This window comes from Erythrolamprus reginae, chromosome 1 (assembly GCF_031021105.1).
Source record: "Erythrolamprus reginae isolate rEryReg1 chromosome 1, rEryReg1.hap1, whole genome shotgun sequence".
NCBI lineage: Eukaryota > Metazoa > Chordata > Lepidosauria > Squamata > Dipsadidae > Erythrolamprus > Erythrolamprus reginae.
The window spans coordinates 225,784,315-225,802,387 of NC_091950.1; the positions used below are offsets into that span (position 1 = coordinate 225,784,315).

Below are 18,073 nucleotides of genomic sequence, written 5' to 3' on the forward strand. Positions count from 1 at the left end.
AAGCTTCTGTCTTCCACGCTATTGGTGGAGCAAGCTGCCTTTTACGCGGCGTGGCACCCAATGTGGAACGCAGTGGGATGAAAGGCGAGAGGCGGCCTCTCCCTGCACCCCCCCCCCCATCCCGCCGTGTGCGTGAGTGTCTGGGTAGCTGCTGGGTAACTAGCAGTTCACGTGTTGTTTTGCTCTTCGCGGGGACGAGCAAAGTGCGAGAAGTAACTCGCTGCGTCCGTGGTGCTGAAACTGACGGAGCCTGCGCAGTAGCCTCGGGCGGACAGAGGCGAAGGAGCGCGAGCTGACGGTAAAGAGCCGACCCAGGAGATACCGGGGACAGGTGCCGCGCGCCGCGGAAACTCGGGGCTCGCCCACCTTGGAATACCGTCCCGTCCTGGGGGATGGCGGCCTCCCCCGCACCGGAATCGCCCAGCAGTTCCTCGGCTGGCCCCAATCTCAACAACAACAACAACAACAACAACAACCAGCAGCAGCAGCAGCAACAACAGGAGCAGCAGCAGCCCCCGCCGGGCGTGCGCAAGTGCGGCTACCTTCGCAAGCAGAAGCATGGCCACAAGCGCTTCTTCGTGCTTCGCGCCCCTGATGGCGGGGCGGCCGCGGGGGAGGAGGCGTCGCCGCAGCAGCCCGCCCGGCTGGAGTACTACGAGAGCGAGAAGAAGTGGCGGAGTAAGTCCACGGCTCCCAAGCGGACCATTGCTCTCGACGCCTGCCTCAACGTTCACAAGCGGGCCGACGCCAAGCACAAGCACCTCATCGCCCTCTACACGCGCGACGAGTACTTCGCCTTGGCGGCTGAAAGCGAGCCGGAGCAGGAGGCTTGGTACCAAGCGATCACGGAGCTGCTCCACGAGAGCCAGGCCGCGGCACAGGGCTCGCTCCGGCACCCGTCCCACTTGGCCTCCTGCGAGGACTTCAGCTCCGGCCACCCGGGCTGCAGGCCCCCCGCGCCCGCCGCCTACCGCGAGGTGTGGCAGGTGACGCTGAAGCCGAAGGGACTCGGGCAGAGCCGCAACCTGACGGGCGTGCACCGCCTGTGCCTGGCGGCGCACACGGTCGGGCTGGTGCGGCTCAACTGCGACCGGCCTTGCGTGACGCTGCAGCTTATGAACATCCGCCGGTGCGGCCACTCGGACAGCTTTTTCTTCATGGAGCTCGGGCGCTCGGCTTCCACGGGGCCCGGCGAGCTCTGGATGCAAGCCGACGACTCGGTGGTGGCGCAGAACATCCATGAGACCATCCTGGAGGCCATGAAGGCGCTGCGGGAGCTCGTAGAGTTCCGCCCGCGGAGCAAGAGCCAGTCCTCGTCCTCCTCGTCCGGGGGCGCCACCACGGTCGGCGTGAATGCGGGTGGCGGCGGCGGCGGCGGCGGGGCATTATCGTCTATGTGCAGCCGGCCCATCTCCGTTCCCGGCCGCCGCCATCACGCCCATCACCCGCTGGCGCCTCTGCCCCCCAGCCAGACTGGCCTCCTCCGCCGATCGCGCACGGACATCTTGACTGTAGCAGGGAGCAGCGGCAGCAGCAGCAGCAGTAGCAGCAGCCACGGCAGCCGGGTGCGGACGGCCAGCGAGAGCGATGGAATTAGGGCTGACTCGCTGTCTGGCAGCCCCCTGAGCCCCGAAACGGGGCAAATAACCCCACACAGCCTTGGAGTCAGAGGGGCCCCCAGCCCGCTCGGAGGGCAAGCAGCGATCCACTCTGGTGGCTCCCTAGCTTTAGGGCATTCTTCCTTCCTGGGACCAAAGTTGACCGCAGAGCCAAGCTTGGCCTCTCAACGCTTATCTAGTTGCAGCGCTTCTGGTTCTGGTTCCCCTAGTGACCTAGCTGGTTTCATGACTTTTGAGGAATTAGGCTCCAGTCCAGCTGGAGACCTACTGCCTCTCTCATCTTCTTCAGCAACAAGCCACCCCAGCAACACACCTGAGACTCCTCCTGGCTGGCAGTTGGATGGTTACATTGCTATGGAGCGGGAACCCCTTCGCCATCAGCCATACCTTTGCGGAGAGGACAAGGTTCCCAGGAAGCGCACTTACTCTTTGACAACACCAGTACACCAAGGCTCCTTGCCTCCTCCAGTTTCTTCTGCCTCCCTCGACGAGTACACTCTCATGCAGGCCACCTTTTCAAGAGCGGGATATTCACCAAAGACAACCTATACTCCTTATCCCGAGGATTATTGTGATGTGGACATTGGCTGTAGTGGCATCGGCAGTGATAGGCCACACTTAGGTTGCAGTGTGCCTAAGGGGGATGGCTATATGCCCATGAGTCCCAGCATATCATCTGTTGTGTCGTTGCAGACTGATTCTGATGGCTATATGTCTATGCACCCCACCAGTGTGTCAACCCCACAGCAGATTGCACAGTCTTATTCCTACAAAATCAACAGGGAGAGTTCTCCAGATAATTGTGGTTACATGCATATGTGGGGTACCAGAACTAGGCTGCCTGGAGAGAGCCCAGAAGAAAGATTGGCCAGCGATGACTACATCAGCATGTCCCCTTTGCTTTTGCCTCCTTCTGCTTCAGACTCACCTATGCTCTCTACTGACCATTTCAGTGCTCTGAGGCTTGGAAATCAGTCTGGTTACTTGGGTAGCCTACTGCATGCATGCCAACAGTCCGATTCCCATGGTGAGAGAAAGGACAGTGACCAGTACGTACTTATGAACTCTCCAACAGGCAGACAGAATTACACTCCCAAGGGGAAATTCTTTCTTGCTCCATGCAACAATACTGCAGTGCATTTATCCATGCAACACAATCAAACTGAGACCTCTTTCAATCAAAAGACAGGCAATACCCAGCCCAGTCACCCTTCTCTGGGGCTTTTGCTACCCATCATGACTGAACAGCCTCTTCTAAAAGAATCTCAGAGCTCCAGTGGAGATTATGTTGATATTGGCTACTCACTGGTGCCAACCTACAAGGGTTTATCTTCTCTGTTTAACCCTGGCTTAGGTGGGCATAATGGCTCAAGGATTTCCAGTTATATGAACCTCAATTTTGATAGTCCACAGACAAATCCCATCTCTCTAGGGCCCTTGGAAGAAATACTTATGCCAGGATCTTGTCCTAACCCCAAGAAGCTAGACAAGCATTATTTAAAGGTTGGAATGCAGATGGCTTGCCTTTCCAGCCCGACTTCTGAAGCTGGTGACTATGCAGAGATGATTTTTAACACTGCCACCGCACCACCACAGCCCATCTCACACAAGCCAGAAAGTGTTTGTGTGACTGGTCCTGGCCCTGGACTGAAGCAACTTACCCTTCCTGAAGTGGAGACTTTTGTCTTTGCTAGTCCTCCTTTTGATCCCAATCATGGAGCCAAAGTCATTCGTGTTGATCCTCAGGGGCGTCGAAGACACAGCTCAGAAACTTTCTTATCTACTACCACCGTGACTCCTGTTTCCCCTTCCTTTGCACACCATCCTAAGCGGCAGAATTCAGCCTCTGTAGAAAATGTGTCCCTCAGGAAAAATGAAGGTTTGGGGGGAGAGGAACAGAACAGCAGCCCCATGTGCCGGGAAACCTCAGCTGGCTTCCAGAATGGCCTCAACTACATTGCAGTTGATGCATTGGATGGAAGTGACCTTGCAGTTGGAGACCAAGTTGAGCACAAAGACAGGTATACTCTCAATGGAAATATCAACAGTACTTATGCCAGTATAAGTGTTCTGGCCCAGCATCTGAAAAAAACATCTTTAGTGAAAGGTAAGTTTACAAACTTACTCATGTTTCCCTTTCAATAACTGAGCTTTTGAAAGAGCCCTTAGAGCCAAAGAAAGTACAAATTCAAAATGCTTTGTCTATTTACTTAAAATGTTTTTGCTAAGTTGTGGAGATGCTAGTTTAAGGTTAGGTGAAAGTATTCCAAATCCAAATTTGTGAGTCTCAGTGCATTATTATTGCTTAGTTCAGTAACATGTTGATACTCCAATTGACTAATTCCTACTGGAAGAGGACGTCATTCAGAGTAAGTAAGTAAATTCTCCTTACAGTGGAGCTGGGTTCCTGGTGATTTCATAAACATGACCGTGAAGTTTTCTTGGCAGCAGAATGGAACTCTTTTTGCCACTTCCTTCTATCAGGATGTTTTTTCAACTTTTTCAATCTAATCTGCTGCATTTGCGATATCCTCAGGTGAACTCTTTCCCAAATACTAATCGAGGACTACCATATCCTACCAAAACATCAGACAAGTATTAAAGGGAGTTTAGAGATAGTATACAGTATTTTGCTACTGGATTAGAAGTCCACTAGTTTTAGATACCCTAGTCTTAATGGACCAGATCTAATTCTGCTTTGATTTTTGAGATGAGCAAAGCTGGCTAGGTTCAGAGTAAACATAAATAAAATTGTTTTTGGATCTTTTTATTTTGCTATAGAGATCTTAAACAAGTCATGCTTTTATTCTCTTGTATGTTTTCTCCCATTGGGGAATTTTTATTGCTCTACTCTGTTATGGAACGGTAGCACAATTTATATTTATTTTAGTAAAAATGAGAAAAATAAGAGAAAAAAATATCAGATATGATGAATGGACAATATGTACACCATATATAATACAAGAGATGTAAACAAACCCCCAAAATGTATATCAAAAACACTTACTAAGGATTGCTCAAAAGTGCTCTTCCTTGGGCCTAAAAAAAAAAACCCTAATCCAATAGATTCAGATGTTGACAAAAATGGGCCTCAAGCATTCACTTCTGTCAATTGAATGTACATTTATTAGCCAAGGGTTATATGATAATTAGTTTTGTTCCTTCCCAAATATGAAGTTCATGTAATTACTGATACTTTGATAATTCAGTGTGGTTAATTATTATGGAATAGTTACATTATTTTTATGTGCAGTGGTATGCATTTTTGTTGCAAGTTTCAAATAAAGCCACACAATAACATTGTGTGGCTTTATTTGAAACTTGCAACAAAAATGCATACCACTGCACATAAAAATAATGTAACTATTCCATAATAATTAACCACACTGAATAACAAACATTGAATTGTTTGTTATGAAAACCTGGAATAGTTAATACAAAATACACTTTCAGTGTTATCTATTAATGTTAACTTTAAAATTATACCCATGCCAAATCATAATAAGGAAAACATAGGGAAAATACTATCATTTAACAGAATAGCTATAGTAATCAATAGAAGGAATTGTAAGTTTGGTGTATCTCACAGAAATTTGCAGTTAGGTTTTGTCTAGTACAAAATTTGTAACAAATAAAAAACTGAAGTAACCATGAACTTGAAAGTGTATAAAGTAATGTCACGTTTGCGTGTTTGCCTTTTCCCCAGCTACATGTTATTTTGCTCCTTGATTCAGCAGTGCTTGCTCCTGTTCAAGTTTATTCAAGTTTATAAACTTGCTCCTGTTCAAGTTTGTTCTTTGAACTTGCTGAACTAAATAAGGTCAAGTACTTTTTGCAAGATAAGCAAGACACTGAGGCAATGCATTCATCTAATATTCATCAGTCCTCATCTGTACAATGCTGTGTTGTTTTTAGTCACTTCCAAGTGACTAAGAGCTGTGCATTTGTCATTTAAAAGAATCAAAGAACTATGGTGGGATGATCTTTGTCTACTGTGATTTTTAAGATCTGCACCCTCTGTTTCAGTTCAGTTCAAAAAATAAAATAAATATCTTTAATATCTAAAAATCTTTGTCAGATAATAGCATACAAAATAGATGTGTACAGATAGTCCTCAACTTAGGACAATGTATTTAATAAAACTTTAAAAAAACCAATAAAAAGAAAAATATTTCTTATTTGTTTCATAGCTGGCAAGAAAATGTGTACCTTTTTTAAAGAATCTACGGTTAATTCTGTGAATACAAGTAAAATGTTGCATTGAAAATGGAAGGACTATATAATAGTAATTTATGCCTACTTCATCTATGGACTGTGACTATATATATATATATACATACATACATACATACATACATACATACATACATACATACATACATATACATATATACTATATGGTAATGGTAAAATCTATTCCTAATTGACCAGACCCTGAAAATACTCATAAATGACTTTATGACAAGTTGAAAACATCAAAGAGGATGCTACAGAACACTTTCATCTCCAAATCAGAGCCAAAACCATAGCTGAATCAGAATTTGAGTATTTTAATCCTCTCTTGGTGAAAGCCGTGGCAGTAACTGAGCTAGTTATATGGGGGAATGGATATGGGGGAAGGGATTCTACTGCATGCACCGTAACAGATTCAATAATGGTTGAACCAGCAGAAACTTCTCATAACTTTGCAAGTAATCATCGGAGCCATTAAGATGCACAAGTGGCTATAATAATTATCAGTATAATCAGGGATTAATAGGTATGACTACACATAATCAGGCATCGCACCATGTGGGGCATCATACAGTGTGCAGGCAAGTGTCAGCTTTTCTAAATAGATCAGATTGGCAAGTAACCTCCACTGGAAGACCAGAATTGTATTTTATGAGAAAGACTGCAATGATATAATCTTGCAAGCCTGCCCATGTCTTCTGTCCCCTCCCTCTTGTAGCCAGAGCAGTGAAAGGAGGGCTGGTCTGAGTTTCTTTGTAATACTCTTCTGCTTCTTTGGACCTAACGCACATTTCCTCTGCATCTTGTGTTTCTCTAACAGCATCTCAATTCTTTCTCCATAGTCATTTCCTTGACTTCCTACAACAGGTCATATGGTGATGGCACTTGCTGAACCAGGATTCTTTACTCAGCTTGTGTCTATTCATATGGTATGGGAAAGTCATGTGGGGAATCTTGGAGGAAGGAATAGATACTGCTGTTCCCAGTAATGGGCAGCCAAAAATTTTACTGCCACACTGTGGGTGTGGCTTATTTTGGGGGTGTGGCTTGATGGTCACGTGACTGGGTAGGAGTGGCTTGCGGGCATGTGACCAGGTGGGAGTGGCTTGAACAATCATCATTGTTCAAGTGAACTGTTAAGTCCTCGACTTACAACCTCACCAGTGTTGCTCTTTGGGGTGACAATTTGCTTCGCGTTTCCTGCGCTCTCCTTCCTGGGTCACTCCCTGCCTAAGGCTGGGTAGCTAGCCGAATGGGTGCCAATCAGCTGTTGAAAAAAGATGGGGGAGGAAATGGGCCCCCTGTGCTGGTCTCCCTGCCGCTTTCTGAGGAGGAGGGGGGAGGGTGGATGGTCAGCTGGAGCTGGGCAAACAGCTTCATTTATGTTGTGAGCTGCCTTGAGTCCTCGGAGAGGGGCGGCATACAAATCCAATAAATAAATAAATTTCCACTGGTGGAACTGTGTTCCACTCCATCCTGCCTGCTGCCCAGCCCTGGCTGTTCCCCCAAAGCTCATACACGAAACAGAAGCTCTAGGAAAAAAGAGAGACACTCCTGTTTTCCTGGAATTCTTCCTCCAGATCCGTCTCCTTCCCAAGTCCCAGCCTCAGCCCAAATTAGGGGGAGGAAACTGGATATTTTCCCATTAGCAAAAAAAATCCACCAATCACTGCACCTTAGCTTGCCCTACAGTAAATTACTAAAACGGCACCATTCACAATTTTTGTTAACACTGTGTATCACAATCTGATCATTTTGACAGAGTAAATTTGTTCTGGCATAATTTATACTATCTTAAGGAATGGAGGTTACTAAATTAAACTGGCTTGCAGGATGTCTCTAGTCAACCACTGAGTCTTCACAGCATGAAATTTTAATACAGAAAAACATATTATAAAACATTATGAAAATAACTTAATTCAGTCTAGCCTTTTGCTCATGGTTGTGCTATCAACCTGTTTACCTCTTGCTCTTCCTGAATGCTCTTGATGTCCATAGGATGAGTGGTGCTCTCAGTCAGTCTGTTCATATATTGGTCATTAGAGCTGAATGATGCTTTGGTAACAGCTGAGAAATTTTACAGTTGTTTTAAAGAGTTGCCAAAAGAGACAACTTTCTTCCTATACATTCTAAGTATATTTTCTAAATTTGCATTGGCATCCTTCAGTCTTGAAAGACCATGGTATCATGCTCTGGATTCTAAATTTTCTAAATTTTCCTAATGCGTTGTAGAGCACCAATATGAATCACATTGGTGTCTCAATATTCATAATTTTGTTACAAACCATAGAAATGGATGATATCTAGTCCCTGAATATCATAATAGTGTTTGAGCTTGAGCTTGGATTGTTGGTTTATTACTTGCACATTTATCATGTTTCTTTTCTTTGTCAAATTGGCCTTTGAGAACCTATAATAAAAAAACTGTACAAAGTAAAATGACAAGAAGCTGTGAAGGATAGGAAAAGGACACCGTAAACTACATTTTCTCTTTCCCAAATAGCACGTAGTAAAGAAATCAGATAATTCAGAGAAGATCCTTTTGTGTTGCCTGAAATTATTGCTCACTTATGTTTATTTTAGCTTTAGTAGAGGAAGTGGATAGTTTTTCTTCTGATATCCTCTTCCTGGTTCTAGGAGGAGAATTGTGGCAGTGATACTACTGAAGGGAAACTTAGTGTAATGTTACGTTTAATGTTCAATGTGCAACATCTTCTGTAGCAGCTAATATTTCAGGAGCAATTCTGAATTCCTAAGATGGTTCCTTAGAAATCAGCTCTGAGGAGGATAGACATGCCTACATTAATCCGTAATTGGAAAAAATAGTAAATTAGTACATAAGGATAGTCTGTGCATTTGGTTGCTTTTGATTAGAACTTACTGATTTGGGTTTTTTTCCCTTTCCAGAATGAAGAAACCAGTTTCACTCTTATACTTGGTAGAACTGTCATCATTTTAGATTTAAGCTGCTATAAGATCCATTTTTCTCCCTACTTCATGTAGCTTTCAGAACATTTCTTCATTATTATTAGAGAAGAAGCAACCTGTCCCATTTATCAGGATCTTTTGCAACACTACGCCGCTGTTTGCATAAATTGTGCTCAGCGTGATATCTTTTAGGACTTTGGACCTCGGCTGATGGACTGTGATCATTGTCTTTTCAGTACCAATGAACTGTACTTAACTCTTCAGCATGTTGAGAGGTTCTGCTTGCACATGCTACAGCAGTGAAATTTGGTGTTTACTAGCATATTTTCAAACCTCTACAGCACTACCTCAGTTAAAAGTCAAATTGGATTTGTATTGTGGTTTAGGATGGCTGACATTTCCTTTCTCTCAGTGGCATAGTACAGTTGTCAGCCTTATCAAATCTATCAAGAACCCTGCTACTGTCTGACTGCTTCGTTTACTTACATGCAAACCCAAAATAGGACCTGAAAAACCTAAAGCCAAGATGGAACATGAGAGATTAGATTTTTATCATTATATTTCTGGTAATATAAAATCTCCTATGGAAGCAGCAAAACTTGGTATTGGATTTGGATATCACACTATACCTCTGACATAATTGTTTGATAGTTTCTTTTAAAGTTCTGCAGACTTCAGAGATGTTTTATCCTATTTGTATGCTTATGTTTACCAGCTACTCTTGGTATTAGCTTATTTTCTTGCAACAAAAATTTAGAAATGAAGGGTAATACATGTCAAAAAGATGGCAAACTTTTGTACAAAATTCTACATATTATTCAGTAAAGCTGAATATTTTTCTTCAACAAGAAATAATTTCCATTTTAAAAAATATATAATATTTGGGGAGGGAATAAAATTTTCATTGTCTTCTAAAGATAATTCATAAGAACATGCATATTCAGTATTTTGAAAATAACAGTGTCATGACTGCTATTTTTACATATCTTCAGAGCTTTGATGGTCCTCCGTGTGTTGCTTCTGATCCATTTTTGATTGAAGAGACTTTTTAAAAATATATTGTTATCATTACTAAGAGCAACCATACATTTTTCCTTGAACATCGTGTTTAAGCAATGAATACAATGTCACCAGAAGCAGTAATTTCTATCTTTACTAAACTATTGCTCAGGATAATCAAAATTCTCCTGCTTTCATGCTGAGCATTGGGACAGGGGGCTCTGTAGAATGATGCATCTGAATGTAATCTCTGCTTGCTCAGAGTGTTTTTGAGGGAATGGGAGGAGAGTATATGTTGAAGAATGAAATTGTCAAATAAAAATAATAAGTAGCCCACATTTCTGCAAATTGCATTTTGTCTGCAATTTCTAATATTTCTAATTGTGGAAATTGTTATCCAAAAATCTTGAAAGCACTTAATTGTGGGAGAAATGTCATAAATTGAATTAATGAAGATAGCTGGATATTATGTCCTCAAGTAATGGAGCACTGCATCTGAATGGCTTTGGGGAGGAAAGTCAGTTCCTGATACCATAATAGTCAATTTAGTTAGTTTCTAAAATAATCAAGCTTGAATATATACTGACATTGTCAATACTTTACATTTCACAAAGGCATATGCAAATAGTTACATTCTTAATCTAGTTTACAATATGAAACCAAAATGTATAAATGTTAAATTTGCTAACACTTTGCTATGTATATTGGGTCTTTGTACATTCTGCCTGATTTTATCTTAAATTTTAAATATTTTTTGCTATGTAACATTAACAGTTATAAGCATTGTTTTCTTTTTAGAAATATAATTGTTTCTGGACATTGATATAGTAAATATATTTCTTGGCATTGTGCTAAGGCAAAACACTTAATTTATCTTGCTGTGTCTTCCAATGCACACTATGTATATAGAAATAATCAGTGATGCTGCTGGGGAAGAGAAAACATGGAACTAAAATTTAGTCATTAGTCTTTACTGATCTTGGCTGCTATCCTTAATAGCCATATGCAATAAAATATTATTTATTGAAGCATTAAAATCATTGAAGAGCTGTTCTTTTTTTTAAATCAAAATTGTTCTGTGTATTACAGCTTTCTGCTATGTTTTTTGGAGTGTCTTGCTCAGCCTGCTCATTAGTAAAAATAATCAATTCTGTTTTCCACTTGAAAATGTGCACTCTAGTCCTGGGAAAATACTTTCAGATTTGGAAACAGTCTTTTATTAGAATAGTAATTTTAAACAAATATATTTTATCAATCTCTGTAGTGATGACATTACTTCAGAAAAATAATTGTCAACAACCTTTTTAGCAAATGAACATCTCTGCCAGTGTTACCACTTGGGGTAAGTAACATCTCCAGAAACTATTAATTTTTTCATCTTAATGATTTTTTATTATTTATAGCCATGATTTTATTTGTATTTCGAGAAGTTGTATTTAGTAGCTATCGGTTTGCTTCCCCAGGCAGCTTACAGTGAAACAATTATAATACCATTTAAACATTAAAATGATAAAACAATAAATAATTACCAGTTAAAAATGTGGATAAAATTTGATTAACCATAATGGAAAGGAAGAGAAGAAAATTTCCCTGAGGAGGAGATGGGGGTCTGACCAATCCATTAACCATCTCCAAGACAATTCCACTATCAATTTTATCCAGATATCAGGGTTTGACACTAGAAATCCTTGATCTAATAAAATTTTTATTTTATTTGTAAAATCTTGTTTATTAAACTTTAATTAAGTCTGAAATGTTTACTTTTCACGGTGTGCAAAGGGGCCATTTCTGCCATCATTCTATCAATCATAGAATATTCTGATCACTTTAGAAAAAGAAATGCTGCAAAACAATTATCTGTAAGAACAAGACTTGCATAATAGTGTATTTTCAAACATAAATTGTACTGAGTGAGTTCTGTGAAAGATTAAGGAGGGGAGATCACAAACATGGTCTCTGCATTCACTCAGCCATCCATTTTTTTCCTTGATGTGTTCTTCTCTTCTCATTGGTTATAACATCATCACAACCTGTCATCAGCAACATTGACAAGGGCTCCAGACAGATGGCAGGTGGCCTTCTTTTTCTAATCATAGATACATAAAATTAAACTCCCTGCCTACCCCAAAGTCAGCCCAACCTATGTCACTTGCTTACCAGCACAAGAAAAATAATAATGAATTCTCCTTCCCTCTTAATTGTCCATACTGCAAATCATGTTTGTTTGTATGCATGCGCGTGTCATGAACTACGTAGAACCAAGTGCCTTTATAAGTGTGTAGGAATTAATAAAGAAATTAAGATTGCTTTGCTCAGCTGTAAAGCATTGAGCTGTATCTCAAATTTCTTTGGTGTGAGACTTCTAGAGTAAACACAACATAAGAATCATATTTGCAAATCTTGGCAGGCAAAGGGAAAGTAAGTGCTTAATAACTTCAGCAAAGCGTTCGCCTTAAAAAGATCTAGGCCACCAATCCCTGTATTAGAGGTATGTCACTTGTACTATTTTTATTCTATTTTTTCCCATCAAGGCCTGATAAATATTGATGCATTGTGAATAGAATTTTCTCTATATATGAATCACTGGCTACAAATTGGTATAAATGAAAATAGTACACTAAAAGATGAAGACAGAAAAAGGAAAACAAATGCCAGTGCTGCTGGTCCAAGTTTGAGAGATTACAAGCATTTCCATGCAGATATAAAGCATTTCCATGCAGAGTGTAATGCATTTCTGGGTAGAATTTCTAAAGGAATATTCTAACACTGACAGTTAAGCATGGAAATATATGATGCCGTTTGCAACCATGTTCCCTTATAAGAACCTTCTTGTTAGGTGCAGCAACAAAACTGGTACAGAGATAAGCCAAATATAGAAAATGATCTCTTCTTCAAAGTAATATCAGTAATTCTGAATTTTTATCCAAGGAAAAACAGTCACATTATAGTCATTGATTTGTCTGACCAAAAACTTTTTGAACCTCTCAAAAACTTTTAAATTCAATTACGGTACTTTGTGTACACTGGAAATTTTAGTTTTGCATTTACAATAAACTATTACCTTTCATTTTATTGCCAGTTTTCTATCATTACTGTGTTGCTCCTTAAGCAGAGATTTTTTTCTAGCTAACAGATTCCATGGTCTGAAAAAAATTGAAAGCTGTTGTACCTGACAATAGAATTAAGTTTAATTAAGATTTTTTCCATTATTTAAATTGTATGACAGATAGTTCTGCACATGACTACTTTGAGTTCAGCAGAACTTAGTCCCAAGATATACCTTTATCACTTCTTGATAAGAAAACTATCAATATGTTTTCATCTTCTAAACAATGTTTTGTTGTAACTAATTAATAATTTTAAATTGTATAATTTTACAAATTCAAGTGTCTAACGACATGGAGAGGGAAGGAGAGAGAGGGAGGGAAAGAATGTGAAAGAGAATTTGGCACAACTCTGACCAAACTCTTAATCCATCATTCCCTATACTTCTATCATTTGGATACCTGAGGTAATTCCTAGAAGACATTTTTCATTTAAATTTCATCCATGTTCTTCAGTCTTTTTGCATGGGGATTTTATTTGTTTAGAAGCCCACATCAGAATTCACAATGTTTAGCTACTAAGCAGCAGGTTTTTGCCGTAGGTCATATCAGACACGTTGTTGTAGCACATGAGTACTGTATAAAATAATGTTATTATTTTATTATTTATTAGCGGAATTTTTTTTTTCAGGCAAGGAGCTTCTTTTCAACCACAGGATGGCCTCCTGAGTCTTCTTCTGGGTCATGATTGTCAAAAAAAGAAACTGGGTAGAAAGAAGAGTTACTCTGAGGACAGATGCACAACTTGGGTATATCTAACATGTAATTGGAGCACAAAGGAAGCTGAAGACACATGGGAAGTGCTCCTCATTCACAACTCCCTGCCTCTCTGTTGAGAGACTAAACAATTCCTCCTAAATTCTGAGCAAACAGATGTTCCAGGAGGTAAGTTGCAATAATCTTTTTTTTTTTGAGGAAGTGGTACTCTAAATTAATCCTGTCTCCCTCACTTCTTTTAATGTGAAATTTTAATACCCATCTCCATTTGACACACAAAGAGACTTGTATAAAAACAATGTAATGACTGCTTCACTGCATACAGTACAGCTTGGCCCTTAAATCATATCAAGGGATATTCCCACAGTTAATGTGTCTATGGTAGTAAACATGATTATGTTCCTAAACTTGAAAAACTGAAGAATACCTGTGTTGAGAGAGAGCAACTAATCCATTCCGCAGTGGCCAGTTGTCTACAAACATCAGACTGACATATATATTGAGCCATATTGAGCCCACTACTCACCCAACTTCCTTGGTCCAGATTGTACCATTCAGACACAGGTTTATCAAAATGCCAAAGCATTGGAACCATTACAAAAATGTTTAATTCCTTTCTTTACAGCCATTTTTCCTGGTTAAATTTTTCCCCAAGCTTCTGGTTGCTCTACAGAGGAAATCTTCCCTAAGAAACATACCTTCATTAAATAAGGGATAGTAATTTTGATTGGAGACAAGAGATAGATAGATAGATAGATAGATAGATAGATAGATAGATAGATAGATAGATAGATAGATAGATAGATAGATATATGTTCCTGCTTCCTAGTGGCATTTCTCTTTCCATGGATGGATTACAAGGAGAACAAAGAGATCCACCATGCCACATGAAATCCTTCCCCCCTCCCCGCTTGTTGCAACTTCTAGCCTCCATGGTTTTACCAAGAAAATCCAGGAACAAACCCATTTTTATGGGAAACAAAGAAAATTGTGTCCTAAGTCTATGATAGTTTTAATGTGTTTGTGGTTCATGATATTCTCCTGAAAAGAGGAACATTGTTTGAACAATCCTAGAACTTCTCCATAAATGATAGACATCACCTTGTCCAGAGTGGTTCTCTATTTACCAAAACAAGTATTATAAAAAAAACCTATTAACTCTTGAACTATACATTGATTCCCCAAACCCAAAAACTGATTTTTAAAAAGCAGGGGATTTCCTAAACAATACATGGCTTGGTTCTGGAAATAATAGCATTGAATCTGAAGACAAACACTTTTACCTTGGTTGATTATTTTAAAAAATTAATAGATTCAGACAATTTTTCCAATGATGCATTTTATGTCCTTTTAATGGGAGTACATATGTAAAGGAATGTGCTAGCACCAGAAACTACAAGTGCAATATAAACACCATCCAATGTATTCCCCATTGTGTGCCTGCTTACTCTTTTGTAATCCTTTCCTCTCTAATCTCTGCTCAGAAAGAGCCTCAGCCTTTTTCAACCACTAGAACCATGAGTTTTTAGAACCACTATAAGAGCTTCTAGAATGGGAATGCATGCAAGTTGATCAGAAAGAAGAAAGTTCAAATATACTGGAAATTTGTTAAGTCAGTCTTATATACATGTACATGAAAGAGAGGGCATGCTGCCAACCAGTCACACTTCTAGGCAGAAGTGTAGCCAGTTTATAGAGGAACCTTCATAGTTTTGGGAACAGAAATACAAGGAAGGAATAATCGAGAACATGAGCTTCCTACAAGGACAAAATCCTTAGATGATACTGGCTAATTCCCTCAATTGACTGCCTCCTGTACTGCTTCCCTTGCCTACTGAATTATAGAGTAACCATGTTATTTTGTTTGTTTATTTCATTGGAAACTTCCTTAGCCAACACAGGGGATGGGAAATGTTTACTTTAGAATGCACTAAGACTGGAAAGCACAAGAAATTAAATGAACAAACATATATTTATGAATTCCAAACAAGTACTCCAGGAAAAAATAAACAATGAGCTCAATGATCTAAACCACAGTGACTGCCACTTTCATCTCTGTCCTTAAACACCAGTCTTTTAGCAATCCTTTCTGACATTTTCATACAAGGTCCTTTAATTGTACCCTGACAACACAGATCTTCCCCTGCAAGCCACAGATTTGTTCTCCCCTCATTTCCAGCATGACTTTAAGCTGGTATAATGTGTATCTTAAACTAATATCTCTCCACAGATCTACAGCAATGCTTGGCCACCATTACCTTGGAGAAAAGGTTAATTGATTATTGCTATGTGTGAACCTGGTCTTTATGGGGGAACCAACTACCACATTTTTCAGTGTATAAGATGCACCTAGATTTTAGAGGAGGAAAAAAGTATTCTGAACCAAATGGTGTAGTATTAAATAGTAATAGTAGAATAGAATCGAATAGAATTCTTTATTGGCCAAGTGTGATTGGACACACAAAGAATTTGTCTTGGTGCAGATGCTCTCAATGTACATAAAAGAAAATATAGATTTTCGGAAAGAAGTGTTTTACAGGATATTATCTTTTCTTAGATAGGAACATCCTGTCTTCTGGTATTCACAAACTGGTAACCATGCATTACAAAAGCAATTATACACTGGCTGCCTGTTAGTTAGTCAGGTTTAAGATTGTTAGCTAAACTGAAGCCAATTGCTTAGCAGTTCAATATCCTTGTTATAGGGTGATAACTAAAAATAAATCATAGAATTCTGCTGCTTGTGCTACAATCCATATTTCATTTATAAACATCTTGAATTTAAGAAGACCTTCTCAACAGCTGAACATTCCTGTAGGTGTTCTTCCCATTTGATGCCTAAGGTACCTGTGTTGGGTTTTTCTGGAATTGGATACAGAATCCAGGAATGAACTTTTGCGACAGAGTTTACTTTGGAACATGGTGCCTGTATCCCACATAGTGTCTGTCTGCCCGAGTCAGTTTTGATTCCTGGCTACTTCTTGGACTAGGCCTTCCAGTTTTCTTGGCAAGGTTTTCAGTAATGGCTTGTTCTTCCTCCTTTTTAGGGCTGAGAGAGAGAGAGAGTGTCTTGGGCCAAGATCACTCAACAGTTTCACCCCAAGCCTGGTGGCATAAATGAGTGTTAAGACTCTTGCAGAAGACGAGGATAGGGCAATGCAAATCTCTGGGGGGAGCTGATTCCAGAGGGCCGGAGCCCCCACAGAGAAGTTGCAGACTCTCTCTGAAGGGGCCAAAAGCTCTCCCCTAGAGTAATGGACGGACAGATAGAATTGTCCTAGGGAGGCAAAACCCACAGCCACTCCGTCTTGTCAAGGCTGAGTCTGAGTCTGTTAACATCCATCCAGACCCTAACAGCCTCCAGGCACATCACTTCCACTGCTTCACTGAGTGGACACAGGGTGGAGATGTATAGCTGAGTATCATCAGCATACTGATGATAACTCATCCTGTGCCCTTGGATGATCTTACCCAGTGGTTTCATGTAAACATTAAACAGCAGGAGAGAGAGGACCGACCTCTGAGGAACCCCACAAGGGAGGGACCAGGGTATTGACCTCTGAACCCCTGCTAACACTGCCTGCAACCAGCCAGAGAGGTAGGAAGAGAAGCACCGTAAAATGGTGTCTTCCACTCCCAACCCCTCCAGCAGAAGGATACCATGGTTGATGGTATTGAAAGCCACTGAGAGGTCAAGAAGCACCAGGATAGAGGATAAACCCCTATCCCGGGCCCACCAGAGATCATCCATCAGCATGATCAAAATCAGTTTCTGTGCTGTAGCCGGGCCTGGATCCTATCTGTTGAGGGCCTAGATAATTGGCTTCATCCAAGGACCTTTGGAGTTGGAGTGACACCACCTTCTGAACAACCTTCCCCATGAAGGGAAGGGATGATAGTTATTGAATACAGCTAGGTCCAGGGAAGGCTTCTTGAGGAGAGGATGCACAAGTGCCTCCTTGTAGGATGTCAGAAAGGACTCCTCCCTCAAGGAAGCGTTGACAATCTCCTGGACCCAGTTCTGTGTCACCTCCCTGCTGACTGAGACCAGCCAGGAGGGACACAGGTCCAACAAACAGGTGGCGGGTATAAGCGCACCTTTGTGCCTATTGTCCTATTGTCCTTTTTTATCATTACTTTTTACTTATGTTTATACAAACTTCTATCTTATACATGTTTGACAAACAAACAAACAAATAAGTGATAAAATAGTTTTAGAATAGCTCCTGAATCCTGACCTGCCTGATTGTCAGAAGCTGTAAATGTTTATCAACATTTAGTTGCACTTTGTATCTTGCCCTCCTCGGACAGCTGCAAAGTTCTGGGTAAGATAAAGTACAATGTAAAAAAAACAAGAGTTCCAAATATGTCATAAACATTCATAAATATGTCATAAACATTCCATTAAAATGAAAATCAGCTTAGTGGAGCTAGGAAAGTATATAAGATGAATTGTCCAATATGTTTACAAAT

At 40.6% G+C, this 18,073-nt stretch overlaps 1 protein-coding gene across 2 annotated transcripts; it reads left to right on the plus strand.

The window, feature by feature from the left end:
* Positions 1 to 167: 167 nt before the first annotated feature.
* On the plus strand, positions 168 to 13,641 carry IRS2 (insulin receptor substrate 2). 2 transcript variants are annotated; one of them, XM_070732313.1, is made up of 2 exons: positions 168 to 3,726; positions 8,760 to 10,816. In XM_070732313.1, exons 1-2 carry the CDS (start codon positions 393 to 395, stop codon positions 8,762 to 8,764), a joined length of 3,339 nt encoding a protein of 1,112 aa, XP_070588414.1. In that variant the 5' UTR covers positions 168 to 392; the 3' UTR covers positions 8,765 to 10,816. The 2 variants fall into 2 exon arrangements, with proteins under 2 accessions (XP_070588414.1, XP_070588413.1); XM_070732312.1 differs by lacking the exon at positions 8,760 to 10,816 and adding an exon at positions 13,515 to 13,641 and having other exon boundaries at positions 177 to 3,726.
* Positions 13,642 to 18,073: the final 4,432 nt, after the last annotated feature.

Bases quoted from the DNA above. Each gene is read 5' to 3' on its own strand.
- IRS2 (XM_070732312.1), top strand. From the start codon at position 393: ATGGCGGCCTCCCCCGCACCGGAATCGCCCAGCAGTTCCTCGGCTGGC. The intron at 3,727-13,514 runs GTAAGTTTACAA...TTTTTTTTTCAG, and splicing joins AAAAACATCTTTAGTGAAAG to GCAAGGAGCTTCTTTTCAAC.